Source organism: Copadichromis virginalis, linkage group LG9 (assembly GCF_057382275.1).
Source record: "Copadichromis virginalis isolate Kocher_CV1m ecotype Utaka linkage group LG9, C_Virginalis_male_GT1.1, whole genome shotgun sequence".
NCBI classification, from domain to species: Eukaryota; Metazoa; Chordata; class Actinopteri; order Cichliformes; family Cichlidae; genus Copadichromis; species Copadichromis virginalis.
The window spans coordinates 6,297,401-6,324,745 of NC_140626.1; the positions used below are offsets into that span (position 1 = coordinate 6,297,401).

The 27,345-nt window shown below is 40.5% G+C and overlaps 1 protein-coding gene across 1 annotated transcript in view; it reads left to right on the forward strand.

Annotated features, from left to right (window-relative positions):
- Window positions 1-21,869, forward strand: part of rsu1 (Ras suppressor protein 1) — a 39,513-nt gene extending 17,644 nt beyond the window's left edge. Inside the window, exon 9 of the mRNA XM_085467500.1 lies at window positions 20,531-21,869. Within this exon, the coding sequence (XP_085323626.1) occupies window positions 20,531-20,633 (103 nt within the window). The 3' untranslated portion in view covers window positions 20,634-21,869. The remainder of the gene's footprint in view (window positions 1-20,530) is intronic.
- Window positions 21,870-27,345: the final 5,476 nt, after the last annotated feature.

Genomic DNA, 27,345 nt, shown 5'->3' on the forward strand with positions numbered 1-27,345 from the left:
TAGTAAAGTAATAATAATGATATTTTTGTGGCTTCAGAGTGATCTTATCTCTGTGCTTGTCCTCCAAGACTTCAATGCAGCATTTGACAACACTATTCACATTTAATACTATTTTAACTTTACAGATTAGAATATGTTGTTGCTATTAAAAGTAATGTACTGTGCGGCTTTGGATTTTGAAATTCATACTAGGTGCATCTACTAAAAAGTACAGATGAGTTCAGCCTCAACGTCAAAATCTGAGGTTAAGTTTTTAGAATGTCTTTTGAATGCGATTAATTACAGAAGAAGATACCATGCGTGCATCTACAAAAAATTCTTTTTCCAATCCTTTGACATTTAGGTCCAGGTCAGGGGCCAAGTTTTCTGAAAATGTTGTGAATACAATAAATTGAGAAAGATGGCATCGAAGATTTTTAAAACGTTACCATAGGTGCGTCTTCTAGTATCCTGAAGAATACCACTGTATTTGTCATAAAAACAAATGACACAAATCAGTCTTTCTATCAGATAAAGATGCAAAGTAGCACTGAGGATTCTTGGTGTGATTTTGACAAGGATATTTTCTTCACTTCACACTTTAAACAAATGTGAAGGACTGCCTTCTTTTATCTGTATTGCTCATACAATTTTCCATTGACACATTCTGTCTCTGGAGTGATGCTGAGGAACTGGTTTGTGTGGTGGTTACTTCTAGTCTATCCATCCATCCATCCATCCATCCATCTTCTTTCGCTTTATCCGGGGCCGGGTCGTGTGAGCAGCAGCCTAAGCAGAGAAGCCCAGACCTCCCTCTCCCCAGCCACCTCCTTTAGCTTATCTGGGGGAACACCAAGGCGTTCCCAGGCCAGCCGAGAGATATATGCGACTTCCGGCGCCCCCCGTGTGCGGCAGCCTGTTACAGCAGCTCTGCTCATTCTGAGTTTCTTTCTTTCTTATCTTTTCTTCTCGTAATTTTTTATAACTAACGTATCAGTAATTAGACTCTGCAACCATTCAACAAATTTCCCACGTGTGGGACTAATAAAGGTTATCGTATCTTATCTTATCTTATCTTATAATCTCTCCAGCGTGTCCTGGGTCTGCCCCGGGGCCTCCTCCCGGTGGGACATGCCCGGAACACCTCGCCCAGGAGGCATCCTTGTCAGATGCCCGAACCACCTGAGCTGGCTCCTTTCAATGTGGAGGAGCAGCGGCTCTACTCTGAACCCCTCCCGGATGGTTGAACTTCTCACCCTATCTCTAAGGGAGAGGCCAGCTACCCTTCGGAGGAAGCTCATTTCCGCCGCTTGTATCCGCGATCTCGTTCTTTTGGTCACTACCCACAGCTCATGGCCATAGGTGAGGGTAGGGTTCCAGTGCGAGCTGGAGGCCATCACCCGATGAAGCCAACAGAACCACATCATCCATGAAAAGCAGACATTAGATTCTGAGGCCACCGAAGTGAAAGTCCTCCGCCACTTGGCTGCGCCTAGAAATCCTGTCCATAAACATTATGAACAGAATCGGTGACAAAGGGCAGCCCTGGTGGACCCCATTACCCACCGGGAATGAGTCCAACTTATTGCCGGCAATGCGAACCAAGCTCTTGCAACGGTTGTATAAGGATCAAATGGCTCGTAGCAATGGGCCAGACACCCCATACTCCCGTAGCACCTCCCACAGGACACCCCAAGGGACACAGTTGAATGCCTTCTCCAAGTCTACAAAACACATTTAGACTGGTTGGGCAAACTCCCATGCACCCTCAAGTATCCTCGAGAGGATAAAGAGCTGGTCCAGTGTTCCGCGACCAGGACGAAAACTGCATTGTTCCTCCTGTATCTAAGGTTCGACTAGCGGACGAACTCTCCTTTCCAGCACCCTGGCATAGACTTTCCCAGGGAGGCTGAGGAGTGTGATCCCCCTGTAGTTGGAACACACCCTCCGGTCCCCCTTCTTAAAAATGGGGACCACCACCCCGGTCTGCCAGTCCAGGGGTACTGCCCCTGATCTCCACGCAACATTGTAGAGGCGTGTCAGCCAGGACAGCCCTATAATGTCCAGAGCCTTCAGGAACTCGGGGCAGACCTCATCCACACCAGGGGCTCTGCCACCAAGGAGTTGTTTAACTGCCTCAGTGACCTCGTCCCCAGAAATTGGCGGGTCATCCCCCTCACCCCCAGACTCTGCTTCCTCCTCGGAAGACATGTCAATGGGATTAAGGAGGTCGTCGAAGTATTCCTTCCACTGCCCAACAATTTTCTCAGTCGAAGTCAGCAGCGCTCCGCCAGCGCTACACAGTGCAGGTAGAGCACCGCTTTCCCCTCCTGAGACGCCTGACGGTTTGCCAGAATCTCTTCGAGGCAGTCCAAAAGTCTTTTTCCATAACCTCTCCGAACTCCTCCCACACCCGAGTTTTTGCTTCAGCCACTGCCCGAGCTGCATTCCGCATTCCTACCTGTCAGCTGCCTCCGAAGTCCCACAGGCTAGGCAAGCCTGATAGGACTCCTTCTTCAGCCTGGTGGCTCCCTTCACCTCTGGTGTCCACCATTTGGTTTGGGGGTTACCACTACGACAGGTACCAACCACCTTGCAGCCGCAGCTCAATGCAGCAGCTTCGGCAATGGAGATGCTGAACATAGTCCATTCGGACTCAATGTCCCCAGTCTTCCTCAGAATGCTGTTGAAGCTCTGCCGGAGGTGTGCGTTGAAAATCTCACGGACTGGGGCCTCTGCTAGGCGTTCCCAGCACACCCTCATTACGCGATTAGGTGCACCGGATCTGTCCAGCATCCTCCCCCGCCACCTGATCCAACTCACCACCAGGTGGTGATCAGTTGACAGCTCAGCCCTTCTCTTTACCCGAGTGTCAAGAACATATGGTCGCAGGTGTGGTGATACGATTACAAAATCGATGATCGACCTGCGGCCTAGAGCGTTCTGGTGCCACGTGCACTTATGGACACTCTTATGTTCGAAAAAGGTGTTTGTTATGGCCAAACTGTGATTTGCACAGAAGTCCAATATCAAAACACCGCTTGGGTTCAGATCAGGGAGGCCGTTCCTCCGAATCACGCCCCTCCAGGTCTCGCTGTCGTTACCCACGTGAGCATTGAAGGCTCCCAGTAGGACAACAGAGTCTCCAGGTGGAGCACCTTCCAGAACCCCACCCAGGAACTCTAAGAAGGCTGGGTACTCTGAACCGCCACTCGGCGCATAAGCACACATGACAGTGAGGACCCGTTCCCCGACCCTAAGGCGCAGGGAACAAACCCTCTCATCCACCGGGAAGAACCCCAACATACAGGCAGCAAGCCGAGGGGATATTAGAATACCCACCCCAGCCCGCCGCCTCTCACCAGGGGCAACTCCAGACTGAGACAGAGTCCAGCCCCTCTCCAGGAGACCAAGCCATGCGTAGAGGTGAGCCCCACTATATCTAGCCGGTACCTCTCAACCTCACGCACTAACTCAGGCTCCTTCCACACCAGAGAGGTGTTGCCAGCCTTGGTAGCCAGGGATCAGTCCGCCTGGGCCTCTGCTCCTGGCTGCCGCCACCTGGCACACAATGCACCCGGCCCCTACGGCACCTCCTGTCGGTGGTGGGCCTGCGGGAGGATGGGCCCATGTCCCCTTTTCGGGCTGTGCCCGGCCGGGCCCCATGGAGTAAGGCCCAGCCACCAGGCGCTCGCCCTCAGGCACCCTCCCCGGGCCTGGCTGCAGGGTGGGGCCCTGGTAACCCTATCTTGGGCAGGGTAAACTGTTCCCTCAATGTTTTCCTCATAAAGGTCTTCTGAATCGCTCTTTGTCTGGTCCCTCACCCAGGACATATTTGCCATGGGAGACCCTACCAGGAGCCAAAAGCCCCCAGACAACATAGCCCCTGGGATCCCTGGGACACACAAACCCCTCCACCACCATAAGGTAGTGATTCACAGAGGGGTACTTCTAGTCTAGATTATAGTAATTTTTTATGTGAACTGAAAACACGCTGCAAAAGCATGATAGGCACTAGAAAGATCATATTTATCCTATTTTGACTTTTCTTCACTTACTACCTGAATTTACTTTAATATTTGTGGTATGCAGTTGCCCCTCCATGAACCTGCTCCAGGTTTTTTCCTGTTAAAAGGGAGTTCTCCCTTCCCACCATTGCCAAACACTTGCTCATAGGCAGTGTTGGGAAGGTTACTTTTAAAATGTATTCCACTACAGATTACAGAATACATGCCCCAAAATGTATTTTGTAACGTATTCCGTTACGTTACTCAATGGGAGTAAAGTACTCTGAATACTTTGGATTACTTAATATATTATCATGCTGTTTACAACTACATGAATGTGATTTATTACTATTACTTAAGGTCCTCTGGCTAATACGTTGGGTTCCATGTCGGGCTCGTAGCCGAAAAATAGCTTTACTTCGTTCTCTGGGTCAAGTTTGCTAGCGAGAGACAGAGAGAGGCGTTGAAAGGTTGCTCCAACGGAACTTATTGTTTCGGAGGAAAACAAAAACACAGTGTACAGTCGAGTCTTAATAGCGTACTTACAACTGGGCTCGTCAGGCACTCTTCTTGGCTGCAGTGGTTATTATTATATTTACATGCTTCCAGCTCCTGTTTCTGCTCGATGACAACTCGTACTTTTCCACTCTCCTTTTTCTCCCTCCTCGCGCTCACAGACACATAACGAGTATGGCGGTCCATTCTCCCTGCAGCACGGACTACACTGCCCATGATGCTACATTCTTTAGGGCTATGCCTGTAGCATTCTGCCTATTAGCTTAGCACAACAACAAAACGGCGCTCTCTCACCCAGGAAACACACAGTCGCAGAGAGAGCGCGCATCACCCTGTAAGCATGGCAACCATAACGCTGCCGCTTGGAACAACAGAACATGGCTGTCAAACAAAACCCAAACAGTCCTGACCCGCGACAATATGAAACAGAAAAATACCGCCGTGTAATCCATTTATTTCAACAAAGTAACTGTATTCTAAATACCACCTTTTTAAATGGTAACTGTAACGGAATACAGTTACTCATATTTTGTATTTTAAATACATAACGGCGGTACGTGTTTTCCGTTACTCCCCAACACTGCTCATAGGGTATTGTTTGATTGTTTGTGAAGGTCTGCAGTGTAAATTGGGCCTTATAAAAAAGATATGTCCATCAAGCCAACTTTTAAAAACATCTCAAGCATTAATAACAGAGCACAGCTTGCGGTTCAATACAGCAACAAAATATTCATACATTTCAGTTTTTTAAAATATCCACCATAAAACATTTGTGGTGGATTGCATTGTTGCAATTTTTCCTGGACTATAACTAAAATGTGTGCCGTTATAATTCAGCTCTGCCAGCCAAGAACGCTCGGGTTGTATTTTAGGATAAACAGTTGCACATCATGATTATTTGTATCGGTCAGGGTGGATGATGGAGCATTTACCTGCACTATATAGTCGACTCCAACTCTGTCTATGCAATCAATCACTGTCACTGCTGAAGTCAGCATTCATAAAAGCAATAATCACTCCCATCTGTACACCTGCAGACAAACCAAAAGCTTATCCACAACAAAACATTTTCTTCTTTAAAAAAGCTTAAGCAAGGAACTGGGAGCCTTGCATAAGGCGTGCAAGTTGTGCCTTGTAATTAATCCAGACCAACGCAATTCGGCTTGAGTTGTGTCCCTTTCAATTGAAGTTAAGGTGAAAAAATACGTCAATTAGACGGCTTTATGTTTGTGAAGATGTTTCACCTCTCGTGATTTATCCCAAGTGAAAAATCACATTTTTGATACTCTGTAACAGATCCAGTTGGCATCACAGAGTTGCAACTACTGGCGCATGTATAGGACTTGCAGAAAGTGATTTTAAAAAAGCCATCTTCACTGAAAATGGTTCTTAGATACATAATATGATGACCTTTAATAGGAGGGGGGAAAATAGACAAATTTAATTAATGTAAGGATTTTTAATTTTATTGGATCATTTTCATAATTTTTTGATCACTTTTAATACAGCAAATATTGCACTAACACTACAGCCACACTAAGGAAAACAGTGGTTCGATGTCACAGTACAGTCAACATTTTTGCAACCTTTTGCTATAAATCTTTGTCTTTGAAATGGTTGCTTGACTAACAGGGATCATTTCTTTGACAACTTGCAGTCAGTTGCTTTTCTTCAAAGAGATTTCGTTACCTAAAGACCGTGAAATAACTGACAGTCATTCTGCTGTAAGTTTGACGTCAGTTAAACAGAAATTCATAAGAACTACTTACATTTGAGTTCAGCTATCACCTCAAAGATTTGAAACAGAATTTCTTTCACAGACCACTTTGCTTTTGTATATGAATAAAAGCAATATACAATTAGTCCCTTATTGCAAAAACACAAAGTATGTATTGTCGTTATTGTCGTGAGTCGTTCAACATCCTAACCACATGCTGCTGGAAGCAGATAAAGTATGCATTTGACGAATGCTGATTGGTTTACTGGTGAGCTGGAATAGGGAAGGGAGTTACGGTGACAGAGTTCACCAGAAATGTGAAAACTGTGAGGAAAAAAAAGATAAAACTTCAAAGATCAAAAACTACAGTATAAAAAAACACAGACTGTTGCTGCAGTAGAAACCTTTTGTTGTTTTTAATGGTCTTTTGTTATAACTTCAATCTTATGTGTGGTTGGCTGGCGGATATACAGCAAAGCAAGAGTGACCCACAGACCAGTTATACCACATACTTTGTACAGTGACAATAAATTCTGCTCAAGCCGTAACTTATGTTAGTTTTGGTAAGTGGTGTTTATGTCAGAGGTCATTGTGTTAACATAAGGATTTTATGAGCGTGATTGTTAACTAATCCTTCCATTGGTCTGATAGCAAAAACAGAGAAAAATGTATGAAAATAGATTTATTGGGGATTAAAATATAATAAAAAATGCTGAACATTTAGCTCATTTCATATAACATGCTGATCCAGTATCCACATTCAGAGGCTAAGTGACTAAACTTTGAAAAAATACCACATTATGGATAACTGTTTATTTTCATTTAAGTCTTCAGTTACTCCTTATGTGATGAACAAGGTCTACGCTGGTCTCAGCATCTGGACAAGCTTAACTCCACTCATGGCTGGTTTTCAGTTTGCTGTCCCAAACTGTGAAAGACACAATATGAATAGACTGTGAAAATAAGTAAATAAGAAATATGTATTACTGTAAAACAGCACAACAGGGAAAGAGAAGGACACACATACACACACATTCACATCTAGCAGCAGTCTTTCTTTTGACAGGTGTTAATTTCTTCACAGCTTTATTTACACCTGACTAAATGTCCTTCCTCTTCAAATCGTGTCAACACACTCACACATACACACACACGCACGCACACACGCACACATACACACACATCTGTCCACACCCCCAGTTTCTGTCTAATGAAAATAGAATGAATATCTGGCTGTTATCATCTTATTGCTGTGGTGGGAAAAAGTCATTTTAAATATTTTTCAGAATATCTTTCTTTCTGTCATTCTCAAAAATAATGTTTTCTTGAAAGTTGAATCTCTGAAATATTTTTAAAAATGCAGACTATACATAGATTAATTTAAATAAAGTACAGTTGTGGTCAAAAGTTTACATACACTTGTAAAGAATATAATATGGCTCTCTTGAGTGTCTCGTTATTTCTAAAACTCTGATTTTTCTCTGATAGAGTGATTGGAAAAGACTCAAAGTTTGGTTCTTTTATGACTTTTGACCACAACTCTATATGTATACCTGTTTAGATGTATTCTCTTCTTCTGTGTCAGATGCGTTTGTCCTACTCCACATGTAGTAGCTGGCTTAGCAGAAATTGGGACCTAAGCTTTAGTATCATTAGTAACAAATTAAATTCCCATTAGGGTTGTTACCGTGTCCAAACAGACCTCATTCTATGCTCTCTTACGCTGTTATTTCATCCCTCAATAGATGCATTTAACCACAACAGTCTAAACAGTTTTCAGTCCTTTGTCTCATATTTGTTCTGGAAACTGGTTGATCCATAAAAGTCACCCTGTACAGCCGCCTATGTCTGCTTATCCATCAAGCTCCCAAAGGCATATTGAAATGACCAATGCAGTCATATTCCATCTGGCCGAAGATGTGTATCGAATGGCTTCAGGAAAATGGTAAACATATTCAACAAAAGATATGTTATTGCCTAGTGCAATCAATTTTACCTAAAGTTCCAAAAATTGCACTTCTGGACTTGAGCTCTTTGAATAAACACTGGTCCTTCGTTGTTACGTTAAACAGATTAATTTTAAATATATATATGTAAAGATTGTTTTACATAATTGTAGCACAGAGTAAAGTAGTACAATGTTGATTTCATTTTTGTGTTAAGTTTTGGTACATTTTTGAATTTTTTTCTAAGAGAGCCACTGAATTTGGGTGAATAAAGATGAGCAGTTTTATTTTGATGCAAATATTTGAACTCTAATGTGGTACAATGATAGGATGCCACTTTGCAACAAGTCCAGTCCTGAAATCAGTCAGAGCTTCAAAACTTCAAAGTGAAAGAAATTTAAAAGCAGCAGAAATAAAGGTTATACCCATTGCTTTCTGTAGAACAGAACACTTACAGAGTAGTCACAGTATGTCTGTAGCAGAAGTAGTATAGGTGAATGTAAAGTCAGTACTGTCACCAAACACTTTTTCATGGAAAAAGAAGTTGCTGAACAAGTTTCTAAGTTTGTCGGATTAAAGAAAACCGACATATTTGTAATAAATGCTGCTAAGAGTGAAGGGGTGAGCTCATATATATTTTTCATTTTAGAAAAAGATGTATTCAAATATCCAAATTAACCTGCAAAATGTATAAATATGAATAGATGCACATTTTTATGTAGTTCTATTTCATTTCATTCCTAATTTTGTAAATTCCACATTTTGTACATGTGAGGAATTTAGTAGAAATGGGCCCATGCCCAATCTGGTTAAAAACTGATGAGTGTAGGGTAGCAGAAGATATCCACTATGATTGTGTAACGAAGGTAAAAGATTTGTTACTTATTTAATTTATGGTTATTAAAGTAGTACTCACATGCACTACATATCTGTCAGAAGACTGGTGGGTCAGCAGGAAATGTAACTAATGATAAAGGCAAAGAACTTTTCCACCATTGGCTAAAAACCTTAGTTGTTTCTCATGAATCTTAGTTAGGAACTTTCTACTCCTTTCCTCTGCCTTTAGTCCCTCTCTGCATTTCCCTTTTCTTATTTTCACTGCAGCTCCTCCTTTCTACAAACATTACTTGACTGTAAATGATACTACGTAATTGCTCGGCAACTCTGTTGAAGATGAGGAGGCTGCAAGAGGAACGCCTCCATCAGATCAATGGCCTTTGGCCTTCATGCACATTTATCATACACGCATATATTCACATAAATATTTTTAACTTTTTAACACACACACACGTACGAAAAAGAAAATCAAATACCAACTTTTATTCTCTTTGCACACGCAGACACACATACAGAACTTTGCTGTGATTAATTAAGCCGTGTGGAATAGCAGAACTCTATAAAGACATCATCAGGAAACTGAATCCATTCGCCTCTTTTCTTCTGATTTTAATTGGCCCTAACAGTTCATCACTGGAGCTATACATGAAAACACACGCACGCACACACAGAAATACACACACTTAAAATAAATAGGAAATCTTTATCTTGACCTCTAGCTAGAACTGTTTTGCTCTTGATTGCTTGCATTGGTCATGTGCCTTTACAACTGGTTTAATATCTGGTTCCAGCCTGCTCAGCACAAGAGCAAGAGAGATAGGAAAGGAATAGGTGGGAGCTGAGACTACATGTCTGCCGCTTGTATTTACATGTTATAGATTTTAATATTTAAAAAAAAAAAAAAACAACGGGAAGAAGTTCTTGTAACTCTGCAAATATCAGATGGCATAGTAATAAGAATGATATAGGGGTAACAATCTAAAACGACAAGCAAATGAATGTAGGGGCATGGGACACAACATGTGTATCCATTGTGCAAACACTGTCCCCAAGACATTATAGGTTGCACAGTGTCGCAAAAAAATTGAAAGAATGAATCCATCCATTTTCTTCGCTTATGGCAGGGATAGCTCAGTAGGTAGCGCTGTGGCCCCATGATCGGAAGGTCAGGGGTTTGAATCCACTGAACGGCTACCCTCAGGTACCCCTGAGCAAGGTACCGTTCCTACATACTGCTCCCCAGGCGCCCAGTGGCTGCCCACTGCTTCACTGAGTGAATGGTTAAATGCAGAGAGGGATTTCCCCACAGAGATCAATAAAGTAGACATTATTTACATTATTATTATTTATTTATCCTGATCTGGGTTGCGGGGCCAGCAGCATAAGCAGAGAAGCCAAGAAATCCCCTCTTCCCAGCCATCTCCTCTAGCCTTTCCAGAGGAACACCAAGGAGTTCGTAGGCCAGCGGAGAGATTTAATCTCTCCAGTGTGTGCTGGGTCTGCCCCCGTACTCATCCCTGATCTGGAGTGGGCACGCCACCCTTTTCCGGCTGAGGACCATGGCCTCAGATTTGGAGGTGCTGATTCTCATTCCCACCACTTTACACTCAGCTGCGAATGCCTCCAGTGCGAACTGTAGGCCGTCACCTGATGAAGCCAACAGAGCCACATCATCTGTGAAAAGCAGAGATGAGATTCTCAGACCACCCAAGTGGAAGCCTTCCACCACTTGGCTACACCTAGAAATTCTCTCCATGAAAATTATGAACAGAATCGCTGACAAAATTCATTTTAATGGAATTGAACTACAGTGGTCCCTCGTTGTTACGTTCTAAAAATAACCCGCGATAGGTGAAATCCGTAAAGTAGCCAACTACAAACTTTATACACTTTTCTCAGACAGGCATGAATGTTTTCACATTTTTCTCTCTTGTTTAAACGCTTTCAAAGTTCAAACCTTCGTAGAAAAATAAGTCCAGTATTATAGATTGAAACCAAAGGCACCCGCAGTTGCCTTTGATGGTGCAAAACATTTAATCGACATTGTTGTATTTGTTGGGGAGAAAACTTACAAACATACAGTACAGCACTTCAGAGTCACACTGCTAGCGATCGAAGATTTATGTAAATTTGACAAGCTTGAACACATTCTGTACCGTACAAGACCGCAGCACGAGGTTGATTGATAATCGTCTACAGCCGATCAGGACGCAGAAAACAATGCGCTGTAGAAAACAAAAAACATGTAAAATTGCACACAAAAAATCAGCGAAACAGCGAGGCCGCGAAAGGTGAACCGCGTTATAGCGAGGGACCACTGTACTAGTTGAGCACTTTGCTCTCAGATTGCAGTCTTACTTGTGAATTTGTTTTCTTTATAAAAGTTGAATGGGAGGCAGAGCCTTCAGCTGTCATGCCCCTGTCCTGTGGAACCATGTCCCAGTTTGTTTTGATGTATGCGCAATCATCCAGGTACGGAAATCCCCCCCAAAAAAGTTGATTCCCTTCATCTGAACGTAGCATTTTCAGTGGGAGAAATGTTATGCCACTCATTTCTTCAATAATTAATGAAGAAACTCACATCACAGGCTATTGATTGACAGTGGTGTTCATTTCAGTCATTGTGCAAATGTCTTCTCTATAAGGTTGGCGAAACCTGCAGTCAGCTGAGAATCAATCAGCTGACTGAAGATGCTACGTCCAGATGAACAGAATCAACTTTTTGGGGGCATGTCCCAGTTTGAATTTGTGAGACAGTCTTTCTGTCTGATTTGAAGATTAGGTATTAAACCTCACCAACATGGGTTTAGGAATGGATCAGGTGAACTTAAACCATTGTATAGTTATGCTGCAAGGTAGCGATAGCCAGCTCTGCATCCCTGTTTTTGTTTCCTCTCTCTCTGCCATCTGCATCACTTGCTGTTCCAGACAATAACCCACAAAGCACCCAGTTGGGTAGGATACTGTCAGTCCAATCCCAAGTCAGGGTTCAGGCTGATGTGTATTAGTTCGACGACTGTATGTGATCAGCGCATTAGGTGCACAGTAGTTGGGGACGCTGTGCTGCTGCATACATCTGTATGTGCTGCTATCTTGTTTCCATCAAGATTGCAGCAATAAATGCTTAATTTACTGCTGGGCTGCATATGAGAGAATTTACTTTTAAAAACCGTTAAAATGTGAAAGTTGTCTTTGAGCTTCCTGGGAGTTTCCAGGTTCAGGACAGAGAAAATAAAAGGGCCAAAACATAAAAGAGATTACGCCCATGGCCTTCATCCCACACTAAAACACGATCTGAAAGAACTGTGATGACAGGGAATAAATGCACAAAATTAAATTACACATGCAGAATGCAGAATTAATTTTGACCATTTTTTTGTAATAAAACAAATATCGCATCACTCCACACAGGATGAACAGCAGCATTGTCAAATGCAAATTAGCAAATGACTTGTACTAGTTGCTGTTGTCTACTGTGTTTCAGGTATCATACACACACCACAGCATGTATGCTACACTATCTGGAGAATTTTAACTGTGATCTCACCATTTTGTGAGGACTGCAGTTCCCCTCAGTGTGATTGTCACTTCAGATGTCTGCTAGTCTGTGTGATCCTTAGACATGTAGAGAAGTCATGACCCCTGCAGGTCCACATGGATATGGAGGTAGAACTGAAGAAGGTTCTGCAACCTCCACGTGGTGGAGATGTTATTTAGTATCTGTGATAGTGACAGTAAAAATTAAAGCTGTTCTGAGTTTGTGCTACACTCTGCATAGCATAAAATGTAGTAAAAATAAATAAATAAAAAAGTGTTGCTATATTTAGCAAAGGCAAACTGCATATCAAAAAAGATAATCAGAACAGATTATCTAGCATGTTAATTTTGGTTGGTGTAGTTAGATATTTGGTTTCTGATTGTCAAGTATTGTTAATAAAAATATAGACCATTTAAACACTCTTCATTTTAGAACAAGCACAGATTACCTTTATATAGGTTTTTTTTCCTATAGGTTAAATCTTCATTAATAAATCCTACACATTTTTGTATTATCATGCTAATTGGTGTGCCTTAATAGTAAGTTTTTATTCCAGTTGCAGAAAACGCAGATCAGTCTTTGTGGCTGTTTTCTGTTGTTTTTGGTTTTGTTTTTATATGTAGATTTTAGATCATTTTCTGGCTGCTACAGGATATTCAGCAGTAGCAGCATGCTTGATGCTGACAACCTCAAGACATGCGATGGACTTTTTTTGTTATTATTTTTGCATGATTCAAAACAATACAGTAAAGTGATTTGCATTTGAAATTGTATTTTATTTAATGGCATGGATAATGCTTTTCAGATATGCATCAGAGGGAAGCATTATTAAAGTAATTAGCGTTAATTAATTGCATTTAATACTGTCAGGGTGGGTGTGCCAGTAGCGCCATGAAAATTAGATTAACTGTTTGTTCTAATATGACAGCATATTTGGAGCAATGCACATTTTTATTTGAGGTGGTATCTCATTGGCAGTATTGTCACTACAGCCGCTCACACTACTTCTATTTAACTTAACATAGGTGTGACTTAAAATTGAAATTAAAAAGCATTAATGAACTGGATCCTAGCATCAATAAGGCTGCATTATTATTCTGTCTTAACACTCATTTAATTTTTCCTTTATGACATACTGATCATTTCTCTCTACTCCCGCTCCCCCTCTTCCATTTTATCCATGAGCCTCTCATCCATCAATGCTTGGTACCCATAATTATGCGAATACTGCTTGTTTTGACAACACCAAGTGTGCTGCATTGGCTGTCCACATATTGACTTAATGAATAATCACTTTTGTTGAAAGGAGCATATTCAATCAGTTACCACAGTCCTGAGCTCTTTCAAGCAGCTCTATTGTGTTCATTACAATAGCTGTTTCCACTTTCTTTTTTCACATACTGACAAAATTGTAATCATCTTTGTAAAGGATTTAGATCTTTTTAAAACATTATACAATTTAATTTTATGAAATAGATACACACCTTTTTTTTACATTAAGACATAAAAGCACAAAACTTAAAATCAGTTTAGAAGAGACATCTATTTGAGATAACACAACTAGGTGTGAATGTGCGAGTGAGTGTGAATGGTTGTCTGTCCCTGTGTGTTGGCCCTGCGACAGACTGGCGACCTGTCCAGGGTGTACCCCGCCTTTCACCCTATGACAGCTGGGATAGGCTCCAGCGCCCCCCGCGACCCTGAAAAGGATAAGCGGAAGCGAATGGATGGATGGATGGACAAAAATATTCACGTTTTCTTAATTGTTATGAAATATTAATAGTTCTTCTGATCTCCTGACTTATTAACATTATTGCAATGCTTAAGAGCAAAGGAGGCCTATTAACAGCACCTTTCCACACCAGTTAGAGGTCGTCCTATGTTGGGGGTATGGGCAAATCAATTACTCAAAGAGCCTTACAAAACAACATTACAAAAAACAACCAAGATATTCGTCCCAGTGATGAGTGAAATGAAAGTGTATTTGATGGACCGGCAACCTGTCCAGCCTGCACCTAGCCTCTTACCCAGTCTCTCCCTGACCCTGATGGGTGGGGGGTGGGGGTACCATCAGATGCAGATGGGCAGCTAAAGAATTGCCTGAATTACTACACTATTTTAAAATAGTAGCCTTTGTACTTCATTTTCCTTTTTGGCCATAACGATAAACTCTGTCAACAACCACGTCAAAGTGTACCATACCTTTCTCCAACTAAGAGCTTGGATAGCCTAAAGCCGCCCACATCGAACAAGTGGTTAAGAGGATTGATGGACAGACAAAGTAGCAATTAGAGTGGTTAACAAGGAAATTTTGTTGATGTTACTATAAAACGTCTTCTTTTTTAATGATGTCCAATTGATTTCACATTGCCAGTGTAAACCCGAGGTATTTTGGTATACTTTTATTCTGCGCTCCTAAGTAGTATCTGTAACCTGCATCAACACCTATCACCAGTTTAGAATCAGTAGTTAACCAAAGCATGCTATCGAACTATGGAAGGAAGCCAGGGCACGCATTGGAAACACAGATCAGAGATTTACATCCGGAACCTTCTTTCTGTGATGCAGCAGCACTAAGTATTATCCCATAGTTCACCTTGTTTCCACTGAAAGGTAGAACTATGTCCACAATTCCATGAATTCTGTTAAAGCAACAAAATCGTTATTGCTTTAATCCCCATGCTTTTGACTTGATGACCTTGACCTTTTGAGCTGTTGGTCACAACATATATTTGTTTTTTGTTTTTATGCCATATAAATGAAGAGTCATGAAACTTTGAGATCACGCCTCATATTTGGTCATAATCCAGAGAGTATACACAATATATAGCTGTGTTTACAGACTAGATTACAATTATTAAAGGATCATAGAGGGATTAGAATTCATCCTGAGGTTAACATGAGTGGACCATGTTTAACAGTAATCCATCCTGTTGATGTTGACATAATTCAGCCTGGACAAAACTGAGGACCAATAGTGAGACAGTACCATCCCTAGAGCTCTGTTTACATGGTAAAAACTGTCAACTGCCCCTATGCCTGGCTGATTCCAGACACTCCCAGGAGGTTCCTGGCACCTGCCCCTGCCCCATTGTCTCCTCTGGGATGGCCCTAGTGGGCAAAAGCTCTGCAAAGCACAAGGATCCTACTTTGTCTCAACTTGTCTCTCTGTCTGATATGTATCCCTGCAGACCCTAAATGGTGATGTGGTTTCTCCAAACAGACAGGCTTTTTAAAGCAGGGAAATGTTAAATAGGTATCTCTTTAGCCTTACACCGCACTTTATTGATCAAAAATACTCGCACTCACAACTGTGTGCGTCTGAGATACTTAAGGGTAAATATACTGACCTTCCAATTGGTGAGCAACTCACTCCTTTTGAGCTGTTGCTGCACATGGCTAAAACCCAGCTGGTTTTGTAATACTACATCTAGCTAGAGAGTTGCTGTTGTACTGTTTCCAAACGTAAATGGGTTTTGCGTGAGTTAAGGCAAAATGCCCATGGAAAGCAAACACTGATGTTAAAATGAAAAAGAGTTGCCTACTGCTATTCCTCCACTGGGTGTATCTCTGTCTGTCCCACTCCTCTCTGTTCTGGCCTGTGTGTCTCTCTGCCCTGGGCTACAGTTGCTTTGATGGGCAGCATGGGAGGGGGTTGGCATATTTAATTCCCAGATGAGAGGTTTGACATGGGATGGAGGCAGGGTGAAGAAAACGAGACACTTCAATCATAGACTGACAGTTTTCACTATTGTGGATTTGTGTACGCACATTCTTAGGGTGTGTATGTGTGTGCGTGTGCATGTGCAGCATTAGCTGTAGAAATTCAGTGACATGCTTAAGCTTTTCTAGTATCTTCAGTGTCTTGTTTTGAAAGCGATGTTTTGAAGTATGTATTTTAGTTTTCTGCGTGCATTGTCTTTTTAGGGCCATAAATAACAGCTATCTGTTCTAGCAATCTGTTCTTAAAAAATATAATAATAATAATAATTATAATAATGATGGGGCCCTTGCACCCCAGGGTTCAGGGCTTTATGTACCCATTCACATGGGTGTCAATTAGAAAATGTATGCGTGACACCTAATTTACAATTTTATGATTTGAATTTTTAAAATTTGCTGTGGTGCACTACAACAAAAGCTACACAATTTAGCATGGCTGAGGTCTGTAGTTCAGCCTGACCAAATTTAAAGTTGAACCCTTTAAAGTTGAACTTTAAAGGGTTCACCACTAGATCACTTCACCACTAGATCAGTAGATTGCAGCCTAGTGAGAGGAAAAACAGTGTAATCAACATTGTACCACTGTGCCCCACAATGGCTGCAGCCACCAGGTTTCCATTACTGTTTGGATCCTCCTGGAGTTTTTCCCCTATCCGTAGAAAGCTGTTTACTCACTGTTTACCTCAGCTATCAATGCCGGGTGAGAAGCACCAAGTTCTGTTTAGGCTATAAGACTTCTGACCGATGACAGCAATATTGTGATATCAATACAATGATAGAAAATTGCTCCCAGCATGACCTGGAAACACCTTCAAACACACCATTCCTGTTCTTCAAATTAAGTCTTGCCACAAGAACTCTGTATTGCTTGGTAGACCACAATAAATTGCTTGTTGGCACAATACCAGCCTTAATTTAGCTGAAATTCTGAATGTTATCTAATAACCAAATAAAAATGGTGAAATTTAGCTTTGATGACTTCCTAGTCCCAGTCTTGTTACATTCTTGCGTGCAGGTATTCCCCCATGCTCCATTTCTATGTAATCTGATTTTAGAAACATTAACTTTGTGGTTAATTTACAAGTTTTGTATCAGGACTTATGGTGAGGCCATATTACAGAAGACCATGGGTGGGCCCTTAATGTCTATTGACATGGTCCCTGGGATGATTAACGGACAAAAACAGTGGATAGCGGTGCCTAGCCCATTAAGCTTGATCTTAAATCATTCACAGAGAACTTTGGCTAAAAGAGGATTACAAATGTCCGTTATTTAACTATGATTATTCTAGGTAATTTCTTGTGGTGTGAGTTTTTAATTAGTATTCAGGGATTTGTATTTAAAATGACTTGCATTTATATGTATAGAAGGAAATCATGGGTGGCTCCTTTTAAATGTTCAGGTCATCTGCTTTCATAACCGCATCTCAGTGTATGCAAGCAAACACTTCAGCATTGACCCTCCAGTTTATGAAGTTTGAATGCCTACAGTCACCCCGTCCACGGACCACTCAAGAGAAAAGCCTGACAGTTGCATAGACTCATCTCATTCAAACCAAACTAACAAATGAAGGGATCTCTGTATGTCTGTCTGACATCTGTCTAGCCTATCTGTGTAGCCTATCACTACAACCGTTCATTCAATTCTATTCAGACTTCAAAGGTGTGTTACTAAAGACGAAAGAAGTGTGTGGATATTGCGCTCCTCTGTGACCTCATTAAAATCTCAGCAGTTTGGAAGTTTTTATATAAACCTCAGATGACGGTGACATCTCCCTTTGTCGATGCCAACAAAGGACAGTGTAAATAATGGCTATTGCAGAAACTGTTGGGAAATGCGATCTGATAGTGAGACAAGCTCTTATAGATACACAATTTATGTTTCTGCTGTCTAAAAATGGCATTTGGCCATATTTGTAACACATTATTGTTTTATTACGCTTTTTCTGGTATATCCATGCATGATAGAAATTGTTCACTTTTGGAAACACATTATTGTTAAAATATATTTTGTACTAAATGTACTAATTCAATTTAGAGATACAAAACAGTTTAAAAGAAACCAGATTTATGTGCACTACACTGTACATCGCTTTAATTGTTTATCCAAAATAACAACAGCTAAGGAAAGAAACTGTTGTCTTGATATCAATCGCAGAGAGAACAGACACACTGTGACTTTGGTGGCACTTTGACCTGGTGCATCTAGAAATTCCATTACATCCCATAAGTCACTCCAGGTCCTCTTAACTAAAGCTATTCATCTATTTGGCAGTGTTGAAATGCACATGTGTGCAAGGTTGCCTTGGGTCAGGAGATACAAGTAGAAGAGCATTAGATACCAGTTGGCTGGAAAAGGGAGAAATTTACTGAGGCATCGTAACAGCTACAGCTGGAATAAAACAACTGACACCAGATAAAGGAAAATAGAAATAGTTGATATTTAGCATAGGACAGTTACTAGTTGGAATACTAACGCATTTTTAAGAAGTCCTTTGCATAATTCATTTTTCCACAAAGGGATATACTCATTATGTACACCCTTCACCCCAATTTCCATGCCCCATACCCGATTCAATTGTACATGGTTCTCTAATCTAAGCATTGTCTAATCATAGAAGAGGATAAAGGGTGAATTCCTTGTCTCATTTCAGAAGGAATGAGGCAATGAACAGTTTATACTCTTACCTGAAACAATGTCTAAACACAGATAATTGAATAATTACAACATTTTTGTTTGGCTGTAGCTTTATAGCCATTGCTGGCCTGTGTGCACATGATTATCTCTGCTGTTGAAGGCAGAATTTCAACCCTGGATTCCTTTTCCTACTTGTACTGTTATTTACAATAAAATATAACCATGGTTGCCACAGAGCCAAGCTCATCTGTAACCGGAAGGTTGCCGGTTCAATTCCCCTGCTCTCTGTCCTGGTTGTTGTGTCCTTGGGCTAGACACTTTACCCTACCCCCTACTGGTGTTGGCAGCGATATGGCAGCCTCTATCATTATTATTATATTTTGAATACTATTTAAAATGTTAAGCCTAGAAGAGAGAAAAACAACACGTTTATCTGTGGAAACATCCTGCAGTGAGGAGCAGAGAACTCTTTTCCAGTCCGATGAGCTCTCTTGCTTCTGTGCAAAGATGAGACCCATGGGACGGCAAAGGTGGCAGTGGGGTGAGAGGAGCATGTATGTGGTGGTGTGTGTAACTTACACTAAAAGGTATACTGTAATAATATGGACAATCAATACTGAACACAACAACTGTGTGTTCACTGTTGATGATTTTCTTGATTTTCGTGTTACACTTAAATTGTCGGGCTGGGTGTGGTTCAGATCTACCACTCAGGCAATTTGTTGTTTGACCCCTGACCCCTCCTCTTTATGTATCAAAGTATCCTTAGGCAAGATACTGAACCCTGAGTTTCCCCGATCCATCTGTCAGAGTATGAGAGATGAGATGAGATGGCCTTTATTTGTCAGTTGCAGGTCTTTTGCAGGTCCTAACCCTAGAGTATGTTTGAATGTTAGATAAAAAGGCTTAAAAGGTACAGATAAATGCACCACCTGAATGTTTGTATGATTGGGTGAATCTCAAATTCAGTAGAAAGGCAGTATATCAGTACGAGTTTTCATACCTTTTCTTTTGTGCATACCCCTCTCATGTTTGTAAGCAAAGACTTTAAAACACACAGGTTATTAGGGTTCTTGACAGAGAGAGTACTCGTATCTCATGTGAATTAGTTAAAATTAATTCAGTTCACCATATCACTGGATATTTCCACTGATCCACTCATAGCTTGTTTTTGGCCTTGCTAAAAAGGGTGTAACGGCCGTACATCTATTTTAGTTTGCTTCATCATTTCCCCTTTTTTATAAGTAAACATCCACCTGTGTCTGGAGACTTGTTTTACACCATGTAGCATTTTGAGAAGTCATTTTCACAGAGCTTTCATAGTACAGATGTCTTTGAGTTATTGCTCAGCTTAGTCAAATTATCTCTAATTGTATTTGTAGGAAGACAAGGCTACTTTTTAATGGAAGTTAATTCACAAGTCCTTGTGATGCATAAAAAATTTCCTTGTACCTGTAATTTATTCTGACTCATGTGTAACAGAGCACTATCCGGGGCCAGTAAAATTCACATTTTTTGGTTGAGTTTTACATGATCTTTTCTGAAAAACATTTGTGCAGTTTTTTGTATGTAATCATAAACATGTACGTTGATATTGAATGTGTCTTCCTTCCTCTTTTCCTCTCCTCAGTCTTTATGGCAGACACATGCAGGCCAACCCAGAACCACCCAAAAAGAACAACGATAAGAGTAAGAAAATCAGCCGCAAACCACTGGCTGCCAAAAACAAGTGAAGAAGAAATAAGAGGATGGAAAATCAACACTTATTTAGCAGCCAGATTCACTGCATGTGCCTTTTGTGCTCCTTTTTTGTTAAAACCCTGTATTGCAGTTAAATATATGAAGAGTGTTTCTGCCTACAATGTGTCATTTGGGCTTGTTAACTCTCAGAGTCTCTGTATTTATGATTTGTTACTTACAGGAACTTGACATGTTACAATTGATAAAGATTGCAAAAAAGCGCAAATTGATTTAAGTACAAAACAAATTACTGTAATGTTATCTTTTAGGAAAAAAGGATTTTCTATATACCAAAGGAAAAAACTGAATTAGGATGATTCTACTTTTGTGTGAAAAGAGCTTTTAGGTATTTCAGAAACATTGTTAGGAGAGTTCAGATACACATGTTCTGTTACTTTCAAACTTTCCTATTTAATTATTATAATCTAGCGTAATATTATGGTGCATATAAAAAAAATGCATTAACAGCTTATTTAGATGTTGTCATACATTTCGATACATTTGTTTTTATTCGTGCCTAAACTACGGAAACCGGTTAAGCCATTGTCAGTATATCTATCATGTTGCCTGTTGTTTACCAATGCCTTGTAATGAAGCATCAATTTTTTTTCTGTAGCCATCTTCATCTTTGGAAAAATTACACAACCTGCAAAGGAGATCTAACTATGAAACTGAGACACACTGCAATCATGCATGCCAGCCCAAAATCACCCCCTGATTTATCATGCTTTTTACAGTATTAGGGACCATAATGTACAAAATTAACACCATGTTATAAGACTTGAAATTAACAATTATTAGTGTTAAAGGAAATGTTGGCTGAGGATATCTATCAAGTGATCAGAATGATCATGTTTATGATCTGGCTGCAATCTGAGGACCTGATGTCCATTAGAAGGAATACAGATTTAAGGTATACACTAGCTTTAGCCTTGGAATTATCGTCCGTCCACCTATGGTGAAATCTGCCATTAACTGTATTCATTCCACTAATGAGAAGAATTTCAAATGAACATGAAATATTATGTTTGAATCCCTCTGTGCTTTCCGTTTCACGTTTTCTCTCACATTCTGTTTTTCAATGCCAAATATTTCACGATCTTTCTGAATGTGTGAATGTAATCCATGTTAAGCTTTTATGCCAGTTCAAAACATGCTGGTCATTAATTGTACTCACTGCATTTCAGCATTTGCAAATAAAAAAGGGTACTTTTGTATTTTTCATTTTAGATTTGAGTACTCTACTTCCTACAAAATACAGTGGAGGTGCAGATTTCTTTGCATGTATTTCTTTCTAGAAACAGCAACGGCAATTGAGATAAAGGAAACCAGCTGAAAAAGAATCAGTGTTTTTGATGCAAAAGTAAAATCTTTTTGCCTGTCTTCTGAATGTGATCTTTTGAATTGTTTTCATTTAATTTCATTTATTTATATAGCGCCAAATCACAACAGCAGTTGCCTCAAAATGCTTTATATTGAAAGGTAAAGACCCTACTATAATAGAGAGCTACAGAGCTACAGTCTAGGAGCTACAGTGGGAAGTAAAAACACCCTTTTAACAGGAAGAATTCTGTTAAAAACTTTGGGACTCCAGCAAATCAGGCCGAGACCTGAAATCTCGCCGGCTACTCCGGCTTCCTCCCACACTCCAAAGACATGCGGTTTAGTGGGGAAAGGTTAATTGGAAACTCTAAATTGCCCATAGGTGTGAATGTGAGTGCAAATGGTTATCTGTTTCTATATGTTAGCCCTGCGACAGACTGGCAACCTGTCCAAGGTGTACCCTGCCTCTAAAGTAAAGGTAAGTAAAGAAGAAATGCTGGGTGGGAATCCCCCAGCAGCCTAGGCTTATTGCAGCCTAAGGGTTCAGCATCATCATATCCAGCCCTAACTTAAGGAAATTTTCAGCCTAATCTAAAGGTAGAAATAGTGTCTGTCTCCCAAATCCAAACAGCGACCTGGTTCCACAGAAAAGGGCCTTGAAAGCTGAAGGTTCTGCTTCTCATTCTACTTTTAAATACTGTAGGAACCTCAAGTAATCCTGCAGTCTGAGAGTGAAATGCTCTATTGAGGTGATATGGTAACTTGAGGCCTTTAAGGTAAAGTGGTGCCTAATTACTGAAGACTTTGTATGTGAGGAGATTTTAAATTTGATTCTGGAATGAACAGAAATCCAATAAAAAGAAGCCAGTATGAGACAAATGTGCCATTTCTTTACTCTTGTTGCAGAATTTTGGATCAACTGAAGGCTTTTCATGGAGTTTTTAGAACAACCTGATAACAATAATAATGAATTACACTAGTCATGCCAAGAGGTAATAACTGCATGAAGTAGGTTTTTAGCATGACTCTGAGACAGAAGTTTGTAAATTTAGACATCTTGCAGCTGGTCATGGAAGTCACCTAGGCATGAAGACAGCTTCTACAAACATTTGTCAAAAAATGGCTCACTCTGAGGAGCTCAGGGAGTTTGAACTTGGTACTTTGATAGGATGCCACTTGTGCAAGAAGTCCAGTCGTGAAGTTTCCTCACTATTATAGATTCTACAGTCACCTGTTAGTAATAAAACAAAGTGGAAGCAATGTTGCCTTAAGATAAGCTCAACAACAGCTTCCAAGGCGAAGTAGTTGCATCCAAGCCTTACTTCACCGAGTGCAATTCAAAGCATCAGATGCAGTGCTGTAGAGCACACTGTGTCTGAACGTTAAAGCAGTGGAGATGTGTTCTCCAGAGTTACACTCTTCTGTCCAGCAATCTGATGAGCTAGTCTGGGTTTAGAGGTTGCAGTAACTGCAAGCATGTTAGACAGCTTTGAATTGGAAATTGGTATAGGTGCAAACCCCTATGTATTAAGAATGGGGACTCCAAGATTCTTCACACTGTTACTGGAGGGGAAGGTAATGCCATCCACACTAAGTATCTAAATAGACAACATGTTTCTAACTACAATAACCCAAAAATTTTTTATCTAACTTTAGAAGCATGGAAATTAGAGGTAATCCAAGCATTAAGGCATTCATTATTGACGTGTCACCTGATTTTCATGGGTATCATCTGCACAATAATGAAAATGCATACTACGGCTTATAATAATACCGCCTAAGGAAGCATGTATATATATGTATATATGTATGTGTGTATGTATGTAAATAGAATTGGCCCTAGCATGGAAGCCAGTGGAATTTTATAGGTCAGTGTAAAAGTTTTTATGTTTCAGTGGGTAGCTTTAAATTACAGAAGCTAGAATTTAGGGGTTCCTCCTGAATCTGTCCTTGGTTCACTACTCTTTAACTTTAAATGCTCTTCCTGGGTGGGATAATAAAATTACCGTTTTGTTCTCACAGCCTTACAATTAATAAGTGTGCATTCATGATCATTTGTGTTTTACCTTTTTTTGTTTTCATTCTAAACCTACACAGGTTGTTTCTGTTTTTATCTTGTCTTTGAAGTACAATGAAATGTGCTATATAAAAACCGCGGGGACTGTCCAAAAATCTGATGACTCAGGTGGGCCCAAGGACTCAACCTAAGAAGGGAAGTATTGTCATAAAGTACTTTGTCAGTACAAGAGAAAGTTTGCATGTGTGTCCTCACTAGAATAGGGATTTGTGCTGGTGCGTGTAACTGTAGCCTATGATTTAAATTTGTTAACTGGTAATTATTTGACAATGCATTTCAGGTCAGTTTATGAAGTAAAGAAAAAGTAATGTATTGAATGGTCTAATGCAGCGGTCCCCAACCCCCGGGCCTCGGACCGTTACCGGTCCGTGAGTCGTTTGGTACCGGGCTGCGAGAGTTGAGGTTCAGGTGTGAAATGTGTGGTTTTCAGGGTTTTTATCGGTTTTTAGCGTTATTTTGTTATCGTTTTTATCGTTAACTCTGCAGAGTTAACGATAAAAACGTTTTCCTGGGCCTTTCCACGTGTGTTATGAATAAATCTTCTTTTTTTCGGTACCGGTACTAGTTTTATTTTGTTCTATTTATCCGCGACACCTTAAAGGCCGGTCCGTGAAAATATTGTCGGGCATAAACCGGTCCGTGGCGCAAAAAAGTTTGGGGACCGCTCTAATGATCTACTTTCTACAGGAAGTTTGGGGACCGAAGTAATTTAGTATTACTTTGAAAGTAATGTATTTCTTTTGTTGATTAATGACCACAACACTGTACATGTATGACATCCAGCTGCATGAGTAGGAATGAGCAATGTGATTTACATATATATAACACCCAGCACGCCCCTGCGGGCGGTTTATCCTTCAAGCTCGGGTCCTCTACCAGAGGCCTGGGAGCTTGAGGGTCCTGCACAGTATCTTAGCTGTTCCCAGGACTGCGCTCTTCTGGACAGAGATCTCCGATGTTGTTCCCGGGATCTGCTGGAGCCACTCGCCTAGCTTGGGAGTCACCGCACCTAGTGCTCCGATTACTACGGGGACCACCGTTACCTTCACCCTCCACATCCTCTCGAGCTCTTCTCTGAGCCCTTGGTATTTCTCCAGCTTCTCGTGTTCCTTCTTCCTGATATTGCTGTCATTCGGAACCGCTACATCGATCACTAGTCATATATATATATATATATATATATATATATATATATATATATATATAATTTGTAAAACTGAAGATTTGTTACTAAGGATGTGTTACAAACATATATCCTTAAGCCCACTCTATTTACAGTCATTTCTCCTGCATCTCATTTGGTGGATGTTGTACCAGTTTTGCCCTTACTTCATCTCAATTCATCTCACACTTTTCCAAGGATACAATAGTCCCAGGCTTACTAAAGCCCATTGATTTTCACAAGGTGATTTATAGGTGGCGTGCACGTTAGGGCAGACTTGATTGTATAAGGGAGGCTGCAGAGTGCTACTTTAATGAGGATGGTGACACAGGGTTGAGAAGCAAGCACCCAGCTTACCACAGGATGAACCACGATTATATAGCTGCTGTTTTTCTTTAGCTTAACAACCAAAGGTACAAAGCATGTTCTAACACAGTTAGGTTCATAAATATTTGGACAGTGACACACTTTTTGCATTGCTTCCTCTGTACATCATCGCAGCGCACAAAAAAAAAAAAAATCGAACCTAAATTAAAATTAAAATGAATACTTCAACAATTCTGTTTTGCAGTGTTAGTCAGTAAGTGACTGGCTGCTCCTGTATGGGATTAGAACAATGCCACCTTATCCCATGGTCCAGCCAGTGATGCGATTCACATTCGTATATACGTCCTTATTCGTCCTTATGTGCCGACACCAGTGTTTTAGCTAGCAAAGCGGCGTGACTGATGTGGAGTGAAGCCACGTTAATGACAACGTGTACAACCATTAATAGCAGGAGCAGGACAGACGGAACAATTGACGGAAAAAGTGTGGACTTTATACCAGTTTTTAAATTGTGTTGATCGGCCACGTGAAACCAGAGTTATGATAAAAATATCTGCAATGTTTGGTTTTCTTCCAGAATACTGACGTTGTTTATATTTAAACAGTAAAAACGGTGTTTTATAAGGAAAGTGCTCGACAGCACTCTCCACCTGTGAGCAAAAACAAAACCAAAAAAAACCCCACCCTTTCCTATTGGTCGAAAAATGTAACATGTCACCAATCAAAAAATGATATGGCAAAATGGCATTTAGTTGTTTAGGAAGGGGGAGGTTTTAGGAGTGACGGTGGTGTTTTGAGATGTGAGAGATTTGCGACGTTTAGCGCAAATCTTGTGTAGTTGTGCCACAAATAATTTGTGTGACATCAGATTTGATGCAGAACACCTGATTGTTCTGTAAATAGTTTGAAATGTTTATTTTTTAAAAATGCCTTGGATGCATTTTTAGGTAAACAGCTGCAAAAAACTTTGTCGTTTGCATAACTCGGTTTCTTTTTTGAAGAAGTAACTATATAATTAATTGCCCAACATTGGTCATTATATACTGTATTTTGCAAAGAGAGAGTTACAGGACTCTCTCCCAGACCACAGACTCATAATACAAGTCAGAGCTTTATACAAAAAAAAAAAAAAAAGAAAAGAAATTTGTGTTTTCAAAATTGGAGTTCAAGTTATTTTTTACTTCCAGTAGTGTTAACATACTACACAGGTCATGAACAAGATTTTTTAAAATTGTCATTGTAAGTGGGCTAAAGCAGTTAATTAAAAGTAGTCTAACATAAATGCTGTAATTTGATTATTTTAATAAACCATGTAACTTGGATGATTCGATGCTGGCGTGACCACAGTGCACACGTCTGATGTCGCTCACAGTGGTCCAAGGGACGCTCAGGGAGTTTGTGTGTTCGCTCAGACACATGAAAAATTAGAGGTGTGACAAAGGGGATGAGCAGTTGCAATACTCTCCATTTGTCCCATATGTGTTGACCTTTTTTTTGCACATTATGCACATTATTCTGTTTCTATTTATTTGCTATGATTTGCTATTTGTCAAGTAACATTGCTGCACTCACTATCCCGGGTTTGTTTGTGTAAGCGTTTTGTTGCCGGCAAATCAAACATTCTGCAAATTAAGGCAAATACTCAGGTAGATGTTTCTTTATATTTTATTATGTTACAGATTAAGTCATTTGTTCATACTTACTTTGTTCTGTCTTTTCATTTTTCATGAGGGTCAGGTGTGGGGAAACATTTCCTCATTTTAAAGTCCTGATGATGTCACACATGACATCAGCAGGTCAAACCAAGTGGAGGGGT